At 31.0% G+C, this 24153-nt stretch overlaps 1 protein-coding gene and 1 pseudogene across 1 annotated transcript; one reads left to right on the top strand and one right to left on the bottom strand.

Annotated features, from left to right (window-relative positions):
• On the bottom strand, positions 1–845 carry LOC105799547 (late embryogenesis abundant protein D-113). The gene is made up of 2 exons (XM_012630177.2): positions 717–845; positions 1–628 (listed from the first exon to the last, which is right to left on the bottom strand). The coding sequence occupies exons 1-2, from the start codon at positions 789–791 to the stop codon at positions 206–208; spliced, it is 498 nt and encodes a 165-aa protein (XP_012485631.1). The 5' UTR covers positions 792–845; the 3' UTR covers positions 1–205.
• Positions 846–16485: 15640 nt separating this feature from the next.
• Positions 16486–17091, top strand: LOC105797693 (VQ motif-containing protein 17-like; annotated as a pseudogene).
• The last annotated feature ends 7062 nt before the right edge of the window (positions 17092–24153 follow it).

The raw sequence follows: 24153 nt of genomic DNA on the forward strand, positions 1-24153 counted from the left end.
TTGAATATAAAAAGGTTTTCTCTAATTATTCCCAACTTTTATTGATTTATAGAACTGCCCTGGCTAACACTGAACATTACAACAGGACCAAACCTTTCTTTATAAGGTACAACAGTACGAACTTGAAAAAGAAAAAAGTAGAAGCAAACAAACAACAAACACAGACTCAAGGCAGTAGCAGAGCACAAAAAGTCGCTCCTTTCATTTAATAGGATCGATAATAAGGATCATCCTGGGTACCTCCGCGGGTGCTCCTTCTAGTCCCAGCATTGTTAGGCGCCGCACTTGGGAAGTCTTGGTTTCCCGTTGTACCGTAAGCACCCCCTGTATCTCCGCCAAACCCCACACTGCTGAGGTCATCTTGCCTGCCTGTATCATACCCACTACCTGCGGTGGGGTACCCACGGTTGTCATGTCCACCGGTACCGCCATAGCCACCAGTATCCCCTCTGTTGTACCCAGCTGTGGTGTAGCCAGTACCACCAATACCACCACCACCAGCATGGCCAGCCGTGGCGTTATGATGGCGGGCCTCTTGTTTCCTCAGCTCTGCATCTTCTTGTCTCTCTTCTTTCCTTTCCCTCGCCATCTCTTTCTCATTAGGGTCCCTTGTCTTCATTTGGTCCACCTAAACACATCATCCATTTCAATAAATTCTCAAAATACATATCAACAAATATAATGCCTTTAGTTGAAAGGGTAACAAAGATATTAACCTTTTCCTGCATGGAGGCCTTGGCCTTCTCCATGCCGGCCTTAGCAGAGGCAGCAGCATCCTTCATTGACTGCATCTTCAATATTTAGTGAAAGGGTTTTTAGGGTATATTTGCTTGCTGATGAAGTTGATGCTCGAACTCCAAAATTCTTGCCATTAAATAGGACCCAAATGATAGTTGCTCAGCTGCCACGTATAAAAGTAAATCTGACACGTATGCTCCTTGGATCATTGAACTGCTTACACGTTTCAGCCATATGGCAAACATGTAAGGCTTAGGATGTTTGTTTAAGTATTTTAATCAATTAGAGACAGGTAAATCCAAGACAAGATAAGATAAGGTGGCGACAAGAAGCCGGTATGGCTGCTGTCGGCTATGGATTGTTCACCGCATCCACGCAGAGCTTTGACATTTAGAAATACGTTTTACTATTTTTAGAATAAATATAAACTTTCGGGTTAATTAGATGAAAAAGGTTTATTTAAAAGTTAATTATGGATTTAGATTTTTTTGTCAAATTTAGAAAAATAAGTCGATTTTGGGGAAAGAAACATAAAATATGTCTAGTAGGAAACGTTTTTTGTTTCTAAAATTTTTTTTTTTTTTGTGTTGAGTGTTGGAAATTTGAGGAGAAAGATTTATTTGTGTTTGTGTTTGAGGTAGGCATTATGATAATTTTAAGGTATGTTTGAGTTCACGGTAATGCAATGACGCTCGAAGACCCACACATTTCATCTACCGTGTGCAGATAAAACCATCACCTTAGAAGCTCATCACATTTCAACTCAGGCTCCTAGTTCATGATGACTATACAGTCACAGGTTGAAGTATAGCTAGGGCTCTCAGTTGACGGTGGTTAAACGATCACAGGTTGAAGTATAACTCAGGCCTAAGTTGACGGTAGTTATGTGGTCATGGGTTCAAATTTCATGATATCTAAAGAGGATGCTTTATAAATCTCATATATAAGTTTGAGACCATCATAGGGAAAAACAAAGAGATTTTCCAGTATAATCAACTTATTATTTTTCTTCATCCCCACCAAAGGTAGTATCTTTAACCTTATTGTCCATAACCTGTGACAGTGTTGGGCGCAAGAAGACTTTCAGGGAGAGGAATGATTGTGACGGTGGAGAAAAAGCTGAAACTCGAGTTGTAACAGCAACTGCCGCCTCGACTCCCGTTTCAAACAATGATGTCTACTTTGATGGAGATGGAGAAAAAGAATAAGTTGATTATACTGGAAAGCCCCCTTTTTCCCCGATGATTATGATCTCAAACTTATGTATGAGGTTTATAAAACATTCTTTTCCGATGGCATGAAACTTGAACCCGTGACCGCATAACCATGGTCACCTGGAGCCCTAGTTATACTTGAATCTGTGATTGTATAAGTATAACCACTGTCAATTGAGAGCCTGAGTTGCAATGCAATATCTTCTAAGGTAATGGTTCTATTGTAATGGCCCAAATTCAAAGTTATCGGAATAGTGGTTTCGTAACCACAAATCCGATTTAAAGATAAATTTATTTTAATATTTTTGCATGAATATTTATATGATAGGAAAATCATATGAAAATATCGATAGAAAAATTTTACCGATTTAGTGGTTAGTTAGAAAAAGAAATTATTGAAGAAATTGGGTAAAAATAAGGTATCGAGACTTTGATCTCGTAAAACTGAGTCAAAAATAATTTTATAAATAATTATGAAATATTAGTAATATGGTATAAAAATTTCGTTAGAAAATTTTAATGTTTGGATAGTCAATTACGTAAAAAGGACTAAATTGAAAAGGTGTAAAAGTTACTAGAAGGATTAAATAGCCCAATTGTTAAATGAGGAGGGACATAAATTGAAATAATCCCAAAAGAAGATATTTTGGGCGGCATACGTTGAGAAAAATCAGGAGAATTGAAGAATTAAGGGTAAAATTGGAATATTGCAAAAATTGCTTTAAAAGTTAGGACTAAAGTGGAATATCTAGAATTCTCTTCATATTTTCTGCATTCTCATCAGCCAAAAACGTCCCAAGGGTTTCTTCAAGCTGGTTTTTCATAATTTTTGCACCAAGTGAGTTAATGCTTGCCTTTTTCTTGTAATCTTTGTGTTTCTAAGACTTTTACAACTAGGTCCTATTACTAAATTCATTAGCTTTTGATTTTATGAATGAAATGGAAAGTTGCTATGAATATGTGCTGGAATTTTATGATGAAATAGGATGAAATTGAAGCTTTAATTTGTTTATGAGATGATTTTATTAGGTGATTTCAATAGAAATTGATTTGTAGGACCTAATTGTGAAAAAGTTTGGAATTAAAGTCTAATGCTAAAATTATGATTTCCAAAGGCTATAAAGTAGTTTTAAGTGATGGAATAATGTGTTAATTTATGAAAAATCAGCTCAATTGAGAGGTTAATTGAGCAAGGATGAAATTATCATTTATTGAAAGTTTAGGGAAAAATGGTAATTAACCTCATGCACTAAAACAGTTTGGACAGCAGCAGTAGGTTAACTGTGAAAAATCACCAAAAATTGTAGAAATTGAATTAGAGAATGAATAAAATATGAAATTAAATCTTATTAAGTCTAGTTTCTTATAAAAGAAATGGTGTAAGCAATGGAATTGTAAATCATGAGATATTAGGTTTTGTGAGACAAGGTCAGAATGAATTCGGGTTCCCCTGTTCTGACTTTGGAAAAATCATTAAAAATTGTACAAAAATTATTATGAGTTATAATTTATATGGTTAGAATACTTAATGAGTATATTTTCAGAAGAAACAAACAGAAACATCATCCGAATTCTGTACAATGAGATAATTAATTTTTAGTGAAGAGGGGTCGGAACTGTCAACAAGTGAAACAGGGGAAACTTTAAAGAATAAACTGTACTTATTGACTAGGCCAAAAATTCTGAAAATTTTATGGTAATAAGATATGTGAGTCTAGTTTCAGGGAAAATTAACGGATCTTAATTTGGAGTTCTGTAGCTCAAGATATAAAAAATTTAGTGACTGTGACTCAGTAAGACAACTTTGAATGCACTATAAATAATAATGGAATTTTAGAGAATGTTACATATGAACATGAAATGTATTAGATTAATGATTAAATTTATTTATTTAGATCTGGAAAATTCAAATACGAAGCTAGATCGAGGAAAAGAAAATTTTCGGGATTAGTAGATTTTTATTTACGAACAAGTATCGAGGTAAGTTCGTGTAACTTGAATTATATTCTTAAATGCTTGAAATGTTTGTTATTGTTGTGAATATGAGTTGTATGTTTATTGTATGATAATTGATGAAGTATTGATATTCTTGATGAAAAGAGAAAATAAATCCCAGTTGAATGAAAGGAAAATTCGATAGATCTTTGAAAAGGAATTGACGGTAAAAAGGATCTAGCCCGGACGGGTGATCCTATCTGATATAGCCCTCTGAAGAATATGTGGAAAATGGATTTAGCCAGACGGGTAATCCGAATTAGGTCTCAATTTAGCTTTGGACTGGTAATTCGGATCCAAGCTCGTTAGAGTAATTGTCATTGCTGGGATTTAGCTTTGGGTGGTAATCCCGACAATACTGTGAGTTTATATTACTGTGATTTAGCTTTGGTGGTAATCCATGTAAGGATGAGGTTCATTGGAGTGTGCTATCCGAAATGGAAATGTGCTTTATAAATATGAATTGACGGACCAAATTGAACACTAAAGTGTACCTCTGAAAATCCATCGAAATTCCAAGTAGTTCAACGGGGTAAATATGGAAAAATGACAAGGAAATGGAAATCATGGTATTGATGAGCTCATCAATCATGGTATAAATTATTGATACATGGAAATTATTGGACTAATTTGAATGTTAAGTTTGTGCATGATAGGGGAATAATGTATGGAATGGGTGTATGAATGTTTATTACATTGTATGGAAAATATTAGGTAAGTATAATTCTTGTTACATGAGCTTACTAAGCACAAAGTACTTATCCTGTTTCTTTTTCCCCTGTTTTGTAGTGTTAAGAGCTCGGAGGTCGGATTTGGTCGGAGACGCATCACACTATCAACCTCAAGATCTCGGTACATAAAGAAACTTATTTTGGAAATCAATGGCATGTATAAGCTAGTAAAGTAGATGTTAATGTGGAATGAATGTATAGTTAGTCATTGGTATGGCTACCAAATTTTGATTTTGGCATGTGATGAGATTATCTTATGAATACAATAAATCTATCTTGAAAATATGTTGAAATGGATTGGTTATGTTGGCTTGGTCTCGGTTTAAAATTTGCAGGGAGGATTAGATATTTATAAAGGGGTTATATTGAGTTTAAAAAAAAATCAGTAAAATCTGGTAATACCTCGTATCCTATTCCGGCGACAGATACGGGTAAGGGGTGTTACATCTATCCCCACAAGACAAATGAAATATGTAGATCTCCAAGTGTCATCGCATCACCGTGAACTCAAACATACCTTAAAACTATCACAATGTCTCCTTCAAACACAAACAGAGTTTTCTTTCCAAATCTCCAACACCTAGCACACAAAGAAAAAATATTTGGAAGGAAGAAAACGCTTATTGCAGGATGCATTTTCTTTTTCTTTCTCCAAAATCAGCCTATATCTCTAAATTTGAGAAAAAATGACCTAAATCCTTAATTAATTTTAAAAAATACTCTTTCTATAATATACAAATACATATATATTGGATATATGTGTATAGATATAAATCTTTTAGCACTTAGAATATATTAAAACTTGACAATGAATATGGGTTTCATTTAGAAGTGTTTATAGGTCTAATTTTTTTAAATAAAATCAAAATGCATTAAAAAGAGGATATGTGGTACACTAATCAAAGGTCTGAAAACACCAGTTGTTTAATAGCTATCAAGAGAGTATTGATAACCGAGGCGGTGCCTCGAGTTTGCCTAACAGTAAAAGAAAAATAAAAGAAATTGAAATGCCTCTGTTAAAGCCCTAAGCAAAAAAAAAACTAAAGGAAGCCTAAATCCTATCGTCAGTCAAAATCACATTTCCTCTTCTTGCATCTATAGTTGTTGTAGTGGAGTATACTGGTTGTGCCTTTTCATCACTGTAAAAAATCTTATTGAAGCGCTCTACCAGATTTCTCCTAAATCTGAGTTCATCAGAGGGTGCTGAGGACAGACGTTTTTGTGTTGCATCCATGGACTCAGACAAAAATGACCTATTTTTACAGATTCTAGAGTCTTATTTGGTTGTTGACGATGATAGGTTCAATCTCCGTTGTACTTCTTCAATCCAATATAATGGGTTATCCAGGTTGAATCCTCGAGTTGCAATGGCATGCGCTGCTTCATTTTTCTTTCGAGGGGTATATTCAAAGGATAAGGTAACAAAACTGAGTCTTTTTCTTTAGATTTCATTAATGATGTTGCCAATCACTGATCTATCCACCGAATCTGACTTAAGCTTTTTAATGACTATAAGGGCATCACCTTCAAAAACTAGATCTTTAAAGCCCATTTCTTCCCCAAATATGGCAGCCTGTAGATACACATTCGCTTCAGCAGTGGTCAGATCCCCTGTTCTTCCAAATGGGCAAGTACATGCTCCCATTACAAATCCTTCATGATTTCTTATAATAACTCCCGCAGTTGCTGTCATGTCTTGTTGTGAAAACGCTGCTTCAAAATTGGCTTTGACCTGTTCTTCCTTGAGGGGTATCCAAAATACCTCTCTTGGATTGATTTTGGTTTCTGTTGAGGAGTTTACTTGCTCTAACTCTCGCAAATAAGCTCTAATAAAATTAGCAACCTCTTGTACCCTTTTTCTTTTTTCCTTCGTGGTAAATTCTTTTTCTATTATGCCATATTGCCCAAATAGAAATTTATATGGTCGCACATACTTTAATATTATTCATGTAGAAGAAAGAGGCTGACCATTGTTTCCATGTGTGACTTGCATTTATGGGCGATGTGTCCAACCCAACTTCCTGCAAGACCTGTTTTTTGAATTCGCAATCTTGAAAAAGGTGTTCCACTGTTTCTTCTTCAACTGAGTAGACTGGATATGCAACATTGTTCCTGAGTCTTCGAAGTTTAAGAGTACTGAGCGTCGGAAGAAAATTGTTGACAACTCTCCACAGATGTATTTTTATTTTACTTGGACTGTGTATTCGCCTGATTTGTTCCCTCGCCATATTAGAACATCCGGCTGCGTATTCACCTGATTTGTTCCCTCGCCATATTAGAACATCCAGCTGCGTCCTGCTTACCAAAGGAATAGACAAAACTACCTCCGCTTGATCCCTTTCGAGTAAGTTCCAGATTGCCTCGTAGTTCCATGAAAACGAGTCTTTATTGATTAGATCTGTTACTTTTGAACAGTTGATATTTATGTGTTGATGCTTTACTCTTCCATCATCAGGGTGGTGTAACAGCCCAATATTCAATGGTGTCAAAAATAGTGGTTCGAGACCACTAAGTCTGAAAAGTGAACTTGTAAATTTTATTATATAGTGTTTATGACTTGATTGTAAATTTAGAAAGGCTTATGAATTAGTGAATTATGCTTTAGACATATTTGTTAGATTAATTGGTTTTAAAAACGAGGTATCGGTACCTCGATTATATAAACCGAGCAACCCATATTTTTATAAATATTTACAGAGTGTCATTAAGGTAGTATTAAAGTTTCGTTAGAAAATTTTATCGTTTCGATAGTTAATTAATTAAACTAAATTGAAAAAGGTACAAAACTTGCTAAAGTGATTAAATAGCATAAATGGTAAACAAAGGAGGACTTAAGGATAAATTATGCCTAAAATAAAGGCATGAGGCGGCATAAGCAGAAAAGAAAACAAAAATCATGTGATTAAAGGGCAAAATTGTAATTTTTGTGAAATTAACTTAAATAAATTGAATTCTAAACTTTTCGAGGCTATTCTTCTTCTAATTTTCAGTCCAAAAATGCCATTGAAGGTATTTTAAGCTGGTTTTTCATATTTTTACATCATGTGAGTTCAATTCTTGCTCTTTTCTTGTAATTTTTATGTTTTTAAGACTTTTACAATTAGGTCCAACTATCTAATTCATTAGTTTTTAATTCTATGGGTAATTTTGAAAGTTACCATTGATGAGTTCTGGATGTTTATGATGAATTAACATGGATTTGAAGTTTTAATTTTGTTATATGAAGATTTTATCAAGTAATTTTAGTAGAAATTGATTTTAGAACCAAATTCGAAAAAGATTAAATCTTAGGGTTTGGTATTAAAGTCCATTTATTAAGGACTGTGTAATAGCTTATACTATTTAGATAAAGTGTTAATTGAGAAAAATTATCTCATTTGATGAGTTAATTGGTGAGGGACTAAATTGCAAAAATAGTAAAAGTTAGGGTAATTGTGAAATTTAGAAATTTGAGGGGAATAAACTGTGAAGTGGACTGAAATTGAAATATATGCTAATGAATGAAAAATTTTATATTCTAGATCAAGAGCTCATAGATCAACGAGAAAAAGGGAAATTAGTCGATTAGTCTTTAAACTATTACCAATTTTACAATCCAACCCAGGTAAGTTCATATGGTTAAACTTTCATGATTATTTGTTAATTTAAGAATGGTATAATATATTTATTCATATTTTTTTGTTGAAATTAAGATTATTATAAAAGTATAAAAATTGAATTGAATGTTTAAAACGAGTAGAACGCAGGATTGAGTACGATCGTTCCCTGGAAAAGAATGAATTGACGGATAAGACCATGGTTGGACCATGGCAATGTTTAAATGTAAGACCATAGCTGAGCTTTGGCATTTTAATGAACAGACCATAACTGAGTTATGGCACATTGAACGTAAGACCATGGTTGGACCATGACAATATAGATACATGTGTAAGACCATAGCTGGGCTATGGCATTCTGATGATAAGACCATAACTGGGTTGTGGCACTACAAATGTAAGACCATGGCAGAGCCATGACAATGCATGTAATACCCCGAAAATCTTTACAGTAAGATATTATCTTTGATATAATAAAATAAGAAAAATAAAGCGTTAAAAAGGGGAAATTTTGGAGTTATGTCAACATTGGGTCGTTTATTATGACATATTAGTTCAAGAAAGGATTAAATCGTAAAAGTGAGAAAAGTTTTGTTGCCCAAGAGTAAATACTCAAAAATTAAGAGGTTAAAGTGTAAATATGAAAAGTTGAAGGACCAATGGTGTAAATATTTTAAGGGTGGAATGATCTAGAAACTAAGAAAAATGGATGGATTAGGACCAAATTGAAAAAGGTGAATAAGTTTGAGGGACTAAATCACAATTTTACCAAATTAAGTGATGACTCAAGATGGAATTTTAAAAGATCATGAAGGGCAAAATGGTCAATTAGAAGAGAGAGAAATCTAGAAGATAATGATGATGTTGGAGATATTTTAGATTAAATAAATAAATAAATATTAGTTTATTAATATTTTGATTTGATTTTAAATGATATGTTATTATTTTATTATTTTAATATTTAGTATATATATATGTGGAAAGAAAGATGAGAAGGATAAAAAAAAAACCCACCATCTTTTCCATGCAATTCACGTTAGAAGAGAAGAGAAGAAAGAAAGTTTTACTTTCTTTACAATTTAGTCCTTCCACCAAAAATTCATCATTTTTATCTAGAAATCAAAAGAATTTTCATATCCATCAAGAGAGAAAGATGACAAGGAGACTATGGGGAGCTAGAATATCAAGTTAGATTCAAGAAATAGAAGCTGGAGGAGAGAGAAAATCAAGTTAAAGATTGAAATCAATATGACAAGGTAAGTACATCAAGATTTTAATATATTTTTAAGTTTGATATTATTGAAAAAGCATGGAAATGATGTTAATGTAAAGTTTTTGTATATATGGTCCTATGTTCTTGATATGTTAGTGAAGAGAAAATAAGAGAAAGTGATGAGAAATAGTGTAGAGAAAGAAAATAAGGGTGTTATAAACATGGTAATAAACATCTTGCACTAAAATGGTTTTGGACAAGAATAAGTGGGCTCATTTTGAAAAATCACCATAAATTATGAAAATCTAATTAGAGTATGAATAAAATATGGAATTAAATCTTATTGAGTCTAGTTTCTCATAAAAGAAACGGTGTAAGTAATGGAATTGTAAATTATGAGATATAATAAATTTTGTGAGACAATGTTAGAATGAATTCGGGTTCCCCTGTTCTGACTTGGAAAAATCATTAAAATTGTACAAAAATATTTATGGGTTACAATTTATATTTTTAAAATCCTTAATGAGTCTATTTTCAATAGAAACAAATGGGGACATCATCTGAATTCTGAACAAAGATATAATTAATTTTTAGTGAAGAAGGGTCGGAATTGTCAGACAGCAGAACAAAGGTGATTTTAAAGAATAAACTGTACTTATTGGATGAACCAAAAAATTCTGAAAATTTTATGGTAAGAAGGTATGTGAGTCTAGTTTCAGTTATAATTATAGGATCCTAATTTTGAGTTCTGTAGCTCAAGATAAAAATAATTTAGTGGCTATGACTCAAATGGATGACTTTGAATAAATTTACAAGTAAATTGTGAAATCATAGATAATGTTACTTATAAGCATGTATTATAAATTAAGGATGTGGAATGGAGAGGAGGAGGAGGAAAATATATATATGAATATTCAGTTAGCATGGATAACTTGCACGTTTTAGACTAGGGACTAAATTGAATAAAAGTAAAACTTTAAGGGTAAATTTGTAAAATGTCAAAAAGTGACCAAATTGCATGAAATGAATTGTTTTATTATTTAAATTAGTAAATGGAATGAAATATTAATTTAGATCAAGATTGGGTGAAAATTTGAGAAAATAGAAAACTTCCAAAATATCCACGAATTTTGGTATTTCGCAATTTAGTCCAGTAAGCTCGAATGAGTTATATTCGTAATAATTTTAATTGAAGTGAATGCTATTTGGTAATGAAAATTATATATATGTGTGTATTATTATTGGAATTAAATTATTATTGGTAATATGTATAATTATTTGATACATTTAGCTGATTATCGGAAGTTAAATTGAGTTGGAAGCTTGTTGGAGATATATCACAGTATCCATTGGTTCTATCGGTAATTTTGGATGATTTGATTCTGGTTATAATGGCATGTATAAGTTAAATTGGTTAACGTTAGCTCATTAATGTATTGATTTTGATTGGTTATAAATATGAATGCTAGATAAAAATGAAATGTCTGAAAATTAATTAGTAAACTCCGGTAATGCCTCGTACCCTATTTTGGTGTCGAATACGGGTAAGGGGTGTTACAATGCATGTTAAAACCATAGTTGGACTATGGCACAAAAAGAACAATGTACTCATATCCGTAAGTCGTTCTTCGATTTAATAAGAAATGGTAAGAGACTTATGTGATTGAATTGAAAGATTTATAGATTATTATTGATATTGATATGAAGGAAGTGTGTTTATTGATTATATTGTATTTGACAAGGAAAAATGTATGATTTATTTACAATTTAATTTATTTTATTATATTAAGTTCGGTAAGATCAATGTTTAACCTATTGAACTTACTAAGCTTCATTAAGCTTACTCGTGTTGTTTAATGTTCATGTAGATTAACGTGTAGTCGAAAGATCGGATCAACACATCAAGCTACACTATCTAGTTTATTCCGGTAGTTTTTGCAATGTAAATTTTGGTTTATATGACATGTATGGGGTTGGTTTAGTAATGAAATGGTTTGAATTGTAGTTGTGAATATTAAATGTTTGTATGTATGTAATTAGTAGTAGAATTTGATAAATCAATGAAATGAATTAAATAGGTAGGTATAAGTAAATGAAATATTTGTGATGTTATGTGATGTTGAGAATATGTTTTAACTTGTATTGATTGCTTGGTTGGGATATATTGGTGTATGTGAATGTTGAGTACAGGTTAATGTCAAAAAGGGTGAGAAAAATGGCCTTAAAATGACCAATTTTTGTTCACACGGGCAGATACTCGGGCATGTGACCCCTGCTTCTAAGAAAATTTTTAAAATTTTGGGAAAAATTCCCTGAGTAGCCGGTTTAGTCTCGATTCATTTCTAAGGTGAATATTGGGCTTCGAAGGCCATCTGAGGGACAATATGAGTGTTATATGATTGACTCTTAATATGTGTAACGGAAATGTCCGTATTTAAATCGTAAAGTTTGGTAATGCTCTATAACCCCGTTCCGGTAACGAATAATGGTTAGGGGTGTTATAGGTGGGTAACCAAGAGTCATTCCAGATGTTTGTTGATTCACCATTCCCTATCATTCAACCTGTTCCTTCTTCAAGTAAGCTTCGTGTGTTCCAAATGCTGCACCAGGTAAAGGAGGGGTAATCTCCTAACCTTGCATTTAAAAACTTATCACGCAGATAGTATTTTAATTTCATAACGTCCGTAAACAAATAGTTAGGCTGGGTGATTAGTCTTCATCCCTGTTTAGCCAACAGGGTCGTATTAAACATTGTTAAATCCCTAAACCCCATACCTCCAAATGCTTCTGGACTACACATCGCAGACCAACTACACCAATGAATGCCTTTATTAGTTTTTAAATTGCGCCACTAAAATTTATTCATCAGATTTTCTAATTCTTTACAAAGCAATACTGGTAACTTAAAACACTGCATGGCGTAAATCGGAAGTGCTTGTAAAATTGATTTAATAAAAACTTCTTTACCACCAAAGGACAAATTATAGATACTCCAATTCTTCGATTTTTGGATGATTCTTTCTTTTAGTTCTAGGAACACACCTTTCTTTCTCCGCCCTACCATTGTTGGTAAACCCATATATTTTTCTAGATTATTTGAAATTTGGACCCCCAAAACTCCCCCTATCTGCCCTTTAATGTTGTCTTGTACATTTTTGCTGAAGTAGATCAATGACTTCTCGAAATTCACTAGTTGTCCAAAAATACTTTCGTATTTATTAACTACTGCCTTTATTGACATTGCGGCTTCCATTGTTACTTTCCCAAATAAAATATTGTCATCAGCAAAGAAAAGATGGGTGATAGTTAGCTCTCCTCTACCCACTTTAGCCCCTTCAATTTGTCTTTCCCTTTTAACTTTGTTTATGAGCTTAGAGAAGCCTTCTGCACATATGATAAATAAGTATGGGCTCAATGGATCACCTAGTCTGATTCCTCTTGTTGGCTTAAATTCTGCCCCTTGAATCCCATTAAGTACTACCGAGTATGACACTGTTCATACGCACCTCATTATGATATCAATCCACATATTACAAAAGCCTAGCATTTTCATCACGTTTTCAAGGTAATTCTATTCCGCTCTATCATAGGCTTTGCTCATGTCCAATTTTAAAGCAAAATATCCTGCACCTCCTCTTTTCTTTTCTTTTCTTTTTTAAAGGAATGTAATAATTCATAAGCTATCATTATGTTATTAGTTATTTGTCTTCCTGGGACAAAAGCACCTTGCGTTTCTTCAATACATAGTGTAGCACCCTTCGAAATCTGTTAACCACTACTTTTGAGATCAATTTGTATATGACATTACAAAGACTTATGGGTCTGAATTGTCCCAAATTTGTAATGGTTTGTACCTTTGGGATAAACACAATATTGGTTTTGTTAACTTCCTCAAAATTCATCCCATTATTCAGTACTTGAAAGCAATAATTAACAACATCTTTTCCTATAATATGCCAGAATTTTTGGTAGAAGAACGCTGGGCATCCATATTTTCCTGATGCTTTGAGAGGTGCCATACTTTTTAATGCTTCCACAACCTCTTCTTCCTTAAATTCTCTAATGAGTTCCTCATTTAGAGATTCTGTAATACACGGTTGGACTTTGCTTCTAAGCCTTTCACAGCTTTGTAGTGGATTGGAAGAGAATAGATATCGAAAAAAATTGGTTGCAAGTTTATTAATGACGTTGTCACCCTCCACCCATCCACCCCTTCCATCCTCCAAAGTCTTTATTGTATTTCTCTTTTTGTGTTGGGTTACAAAATTATGGAAGAAAATAGTGTTTCGATCCCCCATACTTAACCAATTAGCTCTTGCCCGTTGTTCCTAATGCAATTCTTTCTTGTCGGCTTCCATGTTGAGTGCTAGCTTAACTTCTGTTAATTCTGCCAAGATGTCATCATCTGGATCTTCTCTATTTAAATTAATAAGCCGCAATTTTAAATCCTCTCTAGTCTTTCACCTGGATCTACTACTAGATTTATCCCAGGTTTTCAATTTTAATTTCAGATCTTCTAATTTCTTTAGCAAATCCTTATCTCCTAAATCCCATCCTTGACTGATTACCTTTTCGAAATCGTTTTCCAGCACCCAATTAGCATTGAATCTAAACAGGATTTTACTATTCTCAAATCTTCCTATTCCATGCGTCACTATGTTAATAATTATGAGATAATGGTCAGAAATACTATGACACTTATCTTGAACTGAGAAATTCGAGAACCTTTCCCACCATAGTAGATTAGCCACCCCCTATCCAGTCTTTCACGAATGTTATTGCTTGGAAGTCTACATTGTTCCCATGTAAACCATTGTCTTGAAAATCCTAAATCATTCAATTCACAATCTTCCAAAGCCTCCCTAAATACCAACATTTTTCTTTCCTCCCTTAACCTACCCCTTCTTTTTTCAAACGAGAAAAGTATTTTATTAAAATCCCCCATAACAAGCCATGGCAACTGGCTGCTTCCTTTTAGTTGTCTAAGGAGGCTCCATGAATCTTTCCTTTTCTATTCAATTGGCGAGCCATAAAAACCTGTAAAACGCCAATATTATTCTCCACTATTTCCCAAAACTTCTATATCAATATGAGATTTAGAATAACTTCTCAATTTAACAAATACTCTTTCCTTCCAACTAAGAGAAAGTCCCCCTTTTGATCCTTCCGCACACACATCAATCCCGTTTGCATAGCCACATGTTTTTCTTATTGATTCCATTCTTCTTGAATTGACTTTTGTTTCAATTAGAAATAAAATTTGAGGCTGAAGTTATTTCAAGCTATTTTTTAGACGTTTTACTGTTCGTGACTGCCCTAGGCCACGAACATTCCAACTTAAAATTTTCATTGTGACCGGTTGGCCTGCTTATTAGCGGCCGCCGATATATCTTTACTGATTGAAGGACTTGAGTGGACATTTTGATGCGTTCCTTCTATTTGTTGAATCATCTGTTTTTTCTTTCCTTCAACAGGTCCGATTGGTATTTCCTCGAGAACCTCATTATCTTCAATTATCATATTATGCATTGCTTCGATTTCACACCTTCGGTTTGCAGTTTCATTAACCTTATTAATTCTATAACATCTTCTACTAAATTCCCTTTCTTTACCTTTTCCTCTAACATTATTAAGTTCCTCTTCTCTTTGAGATCTCATCTGTCTCTTCTACGAATTTCATCCAGATCCAATTCGAAACCTGGGCCTAAAACTTTACCAAACCTGAGCTCAACCCATATTTTAAACTAGTCTAAATTTTTTGCTCAATCCCATTTTTTGTATCAAATAGTTTTATTTAAACCCTCCCAAAATTTAAATGGATGTTTGAGTGGACTTTTGAACTTAGATGAGTAGCTCAACCCAATACAAATCTAGCTCCACGGCCAACTAAGGCAAAATATTGGCTAGTTAAATGAAATAATTCTATATTTAGTTCCTCCTAAATATTAATAATTTAATTTAATTTTTTTAACCATTTAGCTAAGTTTTCATATAAATTAATAATTCAATTTAAAATTTTTAATACAAAATTTTGAATAATGCATTTTATCGAGTTTTATAATTTCATATCGACTCCATAACATAAAGATGATGACTTCGCCTTTCACTTCATAATAGCAAGAGGATATTTAATGGAACTAAATTAAATTAAACAAAACATATTACGATACGATGCATAAAATTTGAATGTTTTATGTATCTACATCCATCGTAATGATGATATTTCTTAAAAGACAAAGTTGATATGAGTATCAATTTGATAAATTTCATCAAAATTTTAAAGAATAAATATTTTGATCTCTTGATATTAGAATGAAAATGATCAGAAATCGCCAAAGCTTTTGGTCTACTTGCTGCAGTTGGAAACCTAATGATTGATATTTTTTATGATTGATATTGACTTTTAATTATGTACTCGAAGTACCAAAAGTTCTTAATTTTGAGAGCATTTGTACTGTTTTCTATTATTAATTTTTTATCAACATTAAATTTCTTGTTTAAATAGTATTCATCGGATAGTTAACCAGTCACTCAACAATCGAAAGCATTGTTTTAATGTTAGGAGTTTGTTCTCAATATCCTCAAAGAGCTATAGACTGTTTATAGAGGGGTATCTTGTTTGGTGAAGATACGACACTAGAGAGAAGTGTTAATATTGTGCATACCATCTAAGACTTCAAAACAACATACTTGCAAATATTATAAAATCAATCAATAATTCCTACAGCTAAATAAATATGTAATAAACAAAATCAATAAATTTTACATATCTGGCATAATAAATTTAAATTAAAACGTCATTAGCATTTCCTGTACATAATAAAACTGCATATCTCGATCGATACATACAAACCAAATAATAAGAAAATCTTAATTGATTAAAAGAATATTCTATAAAATATAAATACGATTTTTTAAATAACATTTAATGAGTCTTTATAAATATTTTATTAATCTTTATAATAATTCTAAATAAGCTAATCCAGTTTTGGCGGGGGACCATTCAAGGTTTTCTTCATTACCTTGTTGAATCTCTCCCCCTCTAAAGTCTAAACAAATACACCAACTGTGTCCCCCATCTATTCTTTCAAACATGGAGAATTTGATGATGAAGAAACAAACCAGAATGTCTCCTTCAACACCACTATCCATTCACAAGGATTCACAAATAATATCAAAGGCAAAGCCCAAGATACGCATAATTCACTTATTAGCCCCACAGATCATTAAGACCGATGTGGCAAACTTCAGACAACTGGTCCAGACACTTACTGGGAAACCACCTCAAGAAAAGGGTTCCAAAGATCAGAAAATGGAGCTGAGAACTGGGTTGCTTGCAGGCTTGGAAGCAATAGAAAGGGTGAAGGAAGAAGATGAAGGTATGTGGGGAGAATTCAGGTGGTTTCTTGACTGGTTTTGGAGATTTGGATGGATTTATTCAAGAGCTAACTGAATTTCCTTTGGACCCTTGTCATCTCATGCATGGATTTCATGAACCTCAACTTGCATAGATTGATTCTTTACTTTGTGTGTGCCAAGGGAAGGGGAAGGGATTGTCTAAGCCAACAATACTATTTTATTTTTTACTGGCTAGTTAACACAAATGAATGTCTGGGTCATTAATGAAGATTATTATTATTATTATTTAAGATAGAGTTTTCACCTAATTTTTATGAATCTTTTTGTGTCTCTCTAAGCTTATTATATTTGTGTAAATACAAGAGATTAAACTTAATTTCTGAGATAATTTCTTATTTTTGCGATGAAATTTCTTCTTATATATATTTTTCTTTATGCCAATTTTGGATGTAATACAACCAGTCTTCTCTTCATTTTAATTTAATTAATTAAACAGATAGTTTGCTTCTGTTCATATGGAATGTGCAATCGCATTTTGTCTTAACCCGTTACTTTGGGAATAAAAAACGTGCAAAACCAAACCTGTTGTATGGTTTTTTTTTCTATTAATTGATAAATGTCTTGCTTTGCAAGTGTTCAATTTAATACATCATTTTATCCTTCAAAGTCTCCTCACATTAATATTGTAATTAGTGTAACATAATATTTTTATTCCATTGAATATAATTAAAATATATTAATTTATTTAATAATTTAAATATTTTAATAAAATTAAAGCATTTTAATATATACAATATAATTATAGTTCGTGTAATTAATACAAAGCAATATTAAAATATAGTGCTAATAAAAATCCTAATAATTATTAAAAATTTGCAAAATTATAAAAATAATAATATATCTTCACTATTCAATTTTTATTTTATTTTCTTTAACAATCAATAAACGGATGATAATCATTTTCAGATAATATATTAGTAATATAGACTATATTATAAAAATCATTATCGTTAAATTTTATATATGAAATATTATTATATGAATAATTATAATTTACTACTTAATAACAAAACTAATACAATTTTGTTTTACTTTTTATAATGGAAACACATTAAAAATTTGAAAAGAAAAAACATTTAAGTTCGCAATTATATATATATATATATATATATTAGGAAAACTATGAATATAGATAAAATGCTTCGTCCCTGCTCCTAATTATTAGAAATGGGGCATTTGATGATAGCTTCAAGGAAAGATAATTACTAAAATGCTTAATAAATCATTTACTAGTTGAACTCCACAGTTTTTAAATTGCTACTTATATTTAATAAAAATTATGTATTTTGATATTTAAAGATAAAATTACTAATTTTTCATTGTCTTATTTAAATTTTAAGATTAATTTTATAAAAGTTAATTGCTAATGTTTTAGGTTTGATTTTATGATTTTATGAATATGATAATTTAGTGTTAATTGTGAATTTGTTTATTTTTATATTTAGTTTTTCTTTTGGCGAATGAAACTTCATTATAAAGAAAACTAATTATAGATACATCAAGCTCTCATGGAGGCGTTTCAAAATATTGGGTACTACTTTTGTTATTAACATCCATTTTAGCTAGATTGTTAACTTCTTTATTGAAATCTTTGAAAATGTGTTGAATCGATCATTGAGTCAAATATTTAATTTATTTAATATAGTATCATGACTGTGATTTCTTTTCAATTTCTTGGGTTCATTTAATGAAATTTAATTGTTAATCTTATTAATTAATTATGATTTTTATTAAATAAATTCTAAAACTTAAATTGAATGCTAAAAGTTAATAGTGTTACTTTTAAGTACCAAAATATATAATATTTACTAAATTTAAATATCATATTGGACTAAAAAATTACAATTACCATATTAAAAAGGTGATGATGTATTAAACCTCACTAAAAACATGAAATGATTAAAGGTGATAAAGCAACGAATCTAGAGTTTATATTTTAAAATCATAGCATAAGCAATTATTTTCTTTTCTCAACAATTTGAAAAAAATGTTAAAATACTTATTCAATTTTGATATTTATTAAATTGGTCCGTTTAAAAAATAGAGCAATTTAGTTTCTATAAATGTCGAAAGTGAGCAAATAAATACAATTAATACACCGATCAGTTTTTTTGTCAATTTATCTTACTTTTGATTAGTATAATTGCGTTTTAGCCTTTAATATTTACATATTCTATTAATTTGACCTCGATTCTAAAAGAATTCAATAAATTTAACCATCAACATTTACACATTCAACCAATTTGATCTTAATTCTAAAAAATCTAAAAATAAAAATGTATAAAAATCTATTCAAAATGAATATATATATATATATAAATTAAAATTAGAGAGATGTATTAAAATTTTAAAAATTCTCAAAACGCAAAAATGACGTGTAATGGTTATATTCTCAAAATGAGGTCCTACACGCTGCCTACACACAACCAATCTCCTCCACACATCAACACACAATCCTATATCAACGTTAACTATTGATTTCAACGGATTCAACAACTTTGACCCGATTTACTTCGGTTCAATCTATTTTGACTACGGTTTGACATGATTCGGTCCATCTTAACCCGAGTCAAACCAATTCAATCCACCTTAACCTGGTTCAAACAAGATCCATCATCTTTAACTTGATTTGACCTAATTTGGACCATTTTAGCCCAATTCAAATCAATATAATCCGAGGTTCTATATGGTTAGCTTGGTCTCACTGTATGAGTTGACTTGATTTAACTTTATCCATGGACCAAGTTTGACTTTAACTTTGTGTTAATTTCGTGGGGTTTGCTTGAAAAGTGTTGAATTACTCTAATAAATTCTATACAATTCATCAAATAATGTGTGATTTTGTAGGTTTTTAAATATATGAAAATTAATTAAAAGCTTTCTTGAAAGCATGAATTTTAGAAATTTTATGGATGTGATAATTAAATTTGGCATTCCTCCATTCCCAAGAAAGTCTCATAATTTATCATAAAATTATTCTAAAATATATTATTTAAGTATTTAATTGAGTTGATGTTACAAATTAATTGAACACTGTATCAAATAAAATTACTTATATTTATATTACTTTATCAATAATTACTATGTAAAAAATCATTGCTCAAATACTTTGATAGATATGGTGAAATTTTTTAAACTTTAAATACTGCACCAAATAATTTATTAAAAATGACCCAACATGGAAGGCAAAGGTTAGCATTGGTGCACCTTATATTTAAATCAACCATTTTGGTAAACTATATCCGTTCATAGAAACCTACTCATTTATCTAATAAAAACATAGCAGGATCAACCACCTGCTTCCACTCATCTTAATTACACCACCAACCCTAATTTCTTGTTTTAATAACAAAATTCACATTTCATCCTTTTCATTTCTTCAATCCATTTTCAAACAATATTTAGCAATTAAAAGGATACATATTACTTTAATTCAATTTTTCATCTTAAAATCAATTTGGACCAAGAATAAGTCATAGAGAAATTCTGAATACAAAATACAACAAACTGATCATTGAAATATATATACCCAGTCCCTCCTAAATTGGAAAATTCTTCATTTAGGCTCTTTATAATTTATAAAATTTTAAATTAGTAATAGTAAAACTACACTTTTGCCTCTCAAAATAATAAAAATTTGATTTAATCTTTTAAAATTATAAAGATATAAACCATTAGAATGGTGAAATTGCATTTTACCATTATAAAATAATCATTTTAATTCTGCCCTAAAAAAGTTTTCGCCATACTTAAAACTCGATTGAATTGGTGTTATGAATCTAATAGAGATCAATTCAATTTAAAGTTATTAAAAATCACACTTTTTATAAAAATAAAACCATAATAAAACCAATATAATGAGATATGAATATAAAACACTATAATTTTGAGATTCATTTCAACTAAAATTTTATTTAATTTCCATATAAAAAGATTGTAATGGTTTTTAAGCCACTTGTTTTGGATGTTATTAGAAAAGTTTGCTATTTGCCACAAAGTTGTAGATTAGATAACATATACTGTCCATTTCCCACGCAATTCGCAGTCCAATCCACTTCCAAACATTTTCATTTAAACTCTCCACCCAACGGATTGATTTTATTAAATCCTATCTAGATTAATTTTATTTAAAATAATAAATCATTATAAATATTTAGTACATTATCACCGGAGTTTTTAGATTCTTCAAGTAGGGCTAGGGGTTGATAAGTGCTAGTAAAAAATTTTTAAAAAAGAGATACATGTTAATTTTAAAATTATTTGTAAAATAAAAAAATACACTATTAATATATCAATGCTCACCTTTTTATTTAAATAATCATATGTATTTTTTAACATAAAACAAAATTATATTTTGATTTGTCCATAAACTTTATTTTCGACTATAGATTAATTTATATTATCATTTAATTATAAAATTAAATTTATGAGTTTTTTATAAGTTAAAGATTAATATCTTATTAAAGTATAATTAAGATGTTAATGATTTTTAAGAAATTACAAGTAGATCATAATTACAGTCACAAAACAGGTATAATGATAAATTTAACTTTTAATATTTATCCTTTCTATCAAATTGGCTTTTGTTTATTTATTTAGTTAAATTTGACTTTTAACCTTTAAAAGAGTCAAATTGTTTTTCTTTAATAGAAATATTGACAAATTTTCTTTTAATGATATTGACACGGTATCCACATGATAGTCCATGTGCATTTCAAGTTGATATGACATTATTTGTCTTATATACCATGTCAACAAATTAATAATTTAAAAATATAAAAGTTCAAAAACTAAAAAAGCCTCGAAAAATTATATTTTTTTCTTAAAATGCAATAAAATTAGAATGAAGTAGCGGGTTGCCATATGGGTTACCATGTTTAAAAAATTAATTTTTTTTAGTATTTCTATTAAAAAAATCAATTCGGCTCTTTTTTAAAAGATTGATGGTCAAATTTTACTCTTTCTGAAATGTTGTGGCAAAAAAAATGGGGGACCAAATTGACAAAAAAAGTAAACGTTAAGGGCTAAATTTGGCATTATGCCAAAACATACTTCTAAATAACTATATTTAACCATTGTAAAGCACTATGAGACTAAAATTAAGATATATTCATACCTAGACAAAGCACGCAACATAAAATTTAAACCAAAATACAATATAGACTGAGAATTCACATATGACTTATACAATATAGACTTAAATTTGGAATCTTAAAATTTTCTAGACCTCAACCTTACTATTAAACTTAGGACTCATCATTGGCATGTTAATGACTAACTTAAAGGTAGAAGAAGTATGATTTCTTATTTATATAAAATTGTTGAAGGTAGAATAGGGAAGGAGGAGGAAGATGACGGTTCCCATGGTAGAGGTGTGTTAAGAGTCACTTGAGACAAAAGTTGAATAGGGTAAGACATAATAATAATAATAATAATAATAATAATAATAATAATAATAATAATAATAATAATAATAATAATAATAATAATAATAAGTTCGAGAGAAGGATTCTTAAAGGCAAGAAAAGGTATTTTATAGACGAGATTGGTTGCCTTCTTACCCTCAAGCCTCAACACGTGTCCATGCTAATCTTATCATGGTTAACTCTTTAGGGAACATGATAGATTTCTAGCGAGGTGATGGGGTTGATGGATTTGGAGATCTGGTTACAATTGGCTCGGTGTAGGCTTAATGAAGTTCTATGCGTGCTTCATGCTTTGAGGAAGTTCATTAACTATATTTAGGAAGGTAAACTAGAGGTGTTTTATGTGTCGACCATGCATCTGTGGGCAAGGATCAAACCTAGCAAGGTATCACCCATAGGTAAGGTTGTGGTTTGCGAGGTATGGTTAGCAAAGCTCGCATTGGTGAGGTATGTATAACAATCCCCTCAATTAAAGAAAATGTTATAAAGTGACCTTCCTCAAGGTGAGGTAATGACATTTTGAATTTATGCTTTTTTAAAGCTTTGGCAACTTGTGCATGAGCAATACATGTGGTGGGAAGGAGTTGTGTGTTGCACACACATCATGTAATGGTGAGGACCTTGATTTTAGCGGCAAGGTGTGTCATTTGAATATTCGTTAGTTAATGAAATACTTACATGTCTATTGTTAATAGGATATATGGACCATCGAATCATATTTGCAGGGACACATTTGCATTTGGTTTGTTCTAAAAAAATGTCATTTTTTAAATCATGTTGGGCACACATGTGTTCTATATAAATTGGGCTTTTCAAAAATTTTGTAAGTCTTTAGGCCACTATATTGAGAGCCTAAGGATTTTTTAGGAGAGTTCTTTAGAAGTTGTGTTGCTTAAGTTTTTTGCATTGTGGGAGTCTTTGCTTTTTGGTTTCATTTGGTAAGTTTCATTTTTTTTGTCCTTTCTGTTTTGTGTTTTAAGTAAAGTTAGTAACAATTCGTCTAGACAAATCAGAGTTTAAAATTTAGAATTTAGATATAATGGCTTATAGGAATAGTTAGAGGAGAAAAGGTAAGGATATTGAAACGGAAAAAGGTAAGGAGAAGTGATAAGTGCATAACTTTATATTTATTTGTGATATTTTTCGCATTGAATTATATTATTTATATTTATATTTTATTTATTATTAATTTAGGAAATAATTGGAGAAAATGGAGTTTAAAGTTTATTTTTGACAAGTTTTTGCAGTTTGAACTTTTAATAGTATTTTGGTCATAATTTGAGATACAAACCTCCGTTTTGGGACCATAATGTATCAGAGCTAGTTAAATTTTCATAGATCATCCCGTTCAGAGATGGCAGCAACAAGGTTTGAAATTAAGAAGTTCGATGGTGAGATAAATTTTAATCTGTGGCAAGTTCGGATGATGACAATTCTAGTTCAAACTGGACAAAAAAAGGTTTTTACCGGGAAAAAGCCTGAGAATCTAAATCAAACAGAATGGGAAGAAGTTGATGAAAAGGCATTGTCTGCAATCTAGTTGTGCCTTGAGAATACGGTATTGCAGGAGGTATTGACGTAGAAGACCTCATTTGCCTTGTGATAAAGGTTAGAAACTCTTTATGCGATTAAGTCTCTGGATAACCGTTTAGTGTTGAAACAACGTTTATTTACGTTTCGCATGAACGAAGGTGAGCTTCTTAGAGATCGCATTAGTCAAACCATTACTCTTTTAAATGATTTAAAGAATGTTGAGGCACATATTAATGATGAAGATCAGGCTATGATATTATTGTGCTCTTTTCCCCCTTCATACAAGTC

The sequence above is a fragment of the Gossypium raimondii genome, chromosome 9 (genome assembly GCF_025698545.1).
Source record: "Gossypium raimondii isolate GPD5lz chromosome 9, ASM2569854v1, whole genome shotgun sequence".
In the NCBI taxonomy this organism is placed as follows: Eukaryota; Viridiplantae; Streptophyta; class Magnoliopsida; order Malvales; family Malvaceae; genus Gossypium; species Gossypium raimondii.

Coding starts and splice junctions, on each gene's coding strand:
- LOC105799547 (XM_012630177.2), bottom strand. CDS start 791: ATGCAGTCAATGAAGGATGCTGCTGCCTCTGCTAAGGCCGGCATGGAG. Junction 629..716: donor AGGCCTCCATGCAGGAAAAG/GTTAATATCTTT, acceptor TGATGTGTTTAG/GTGGACCAAATGAAGACAAG.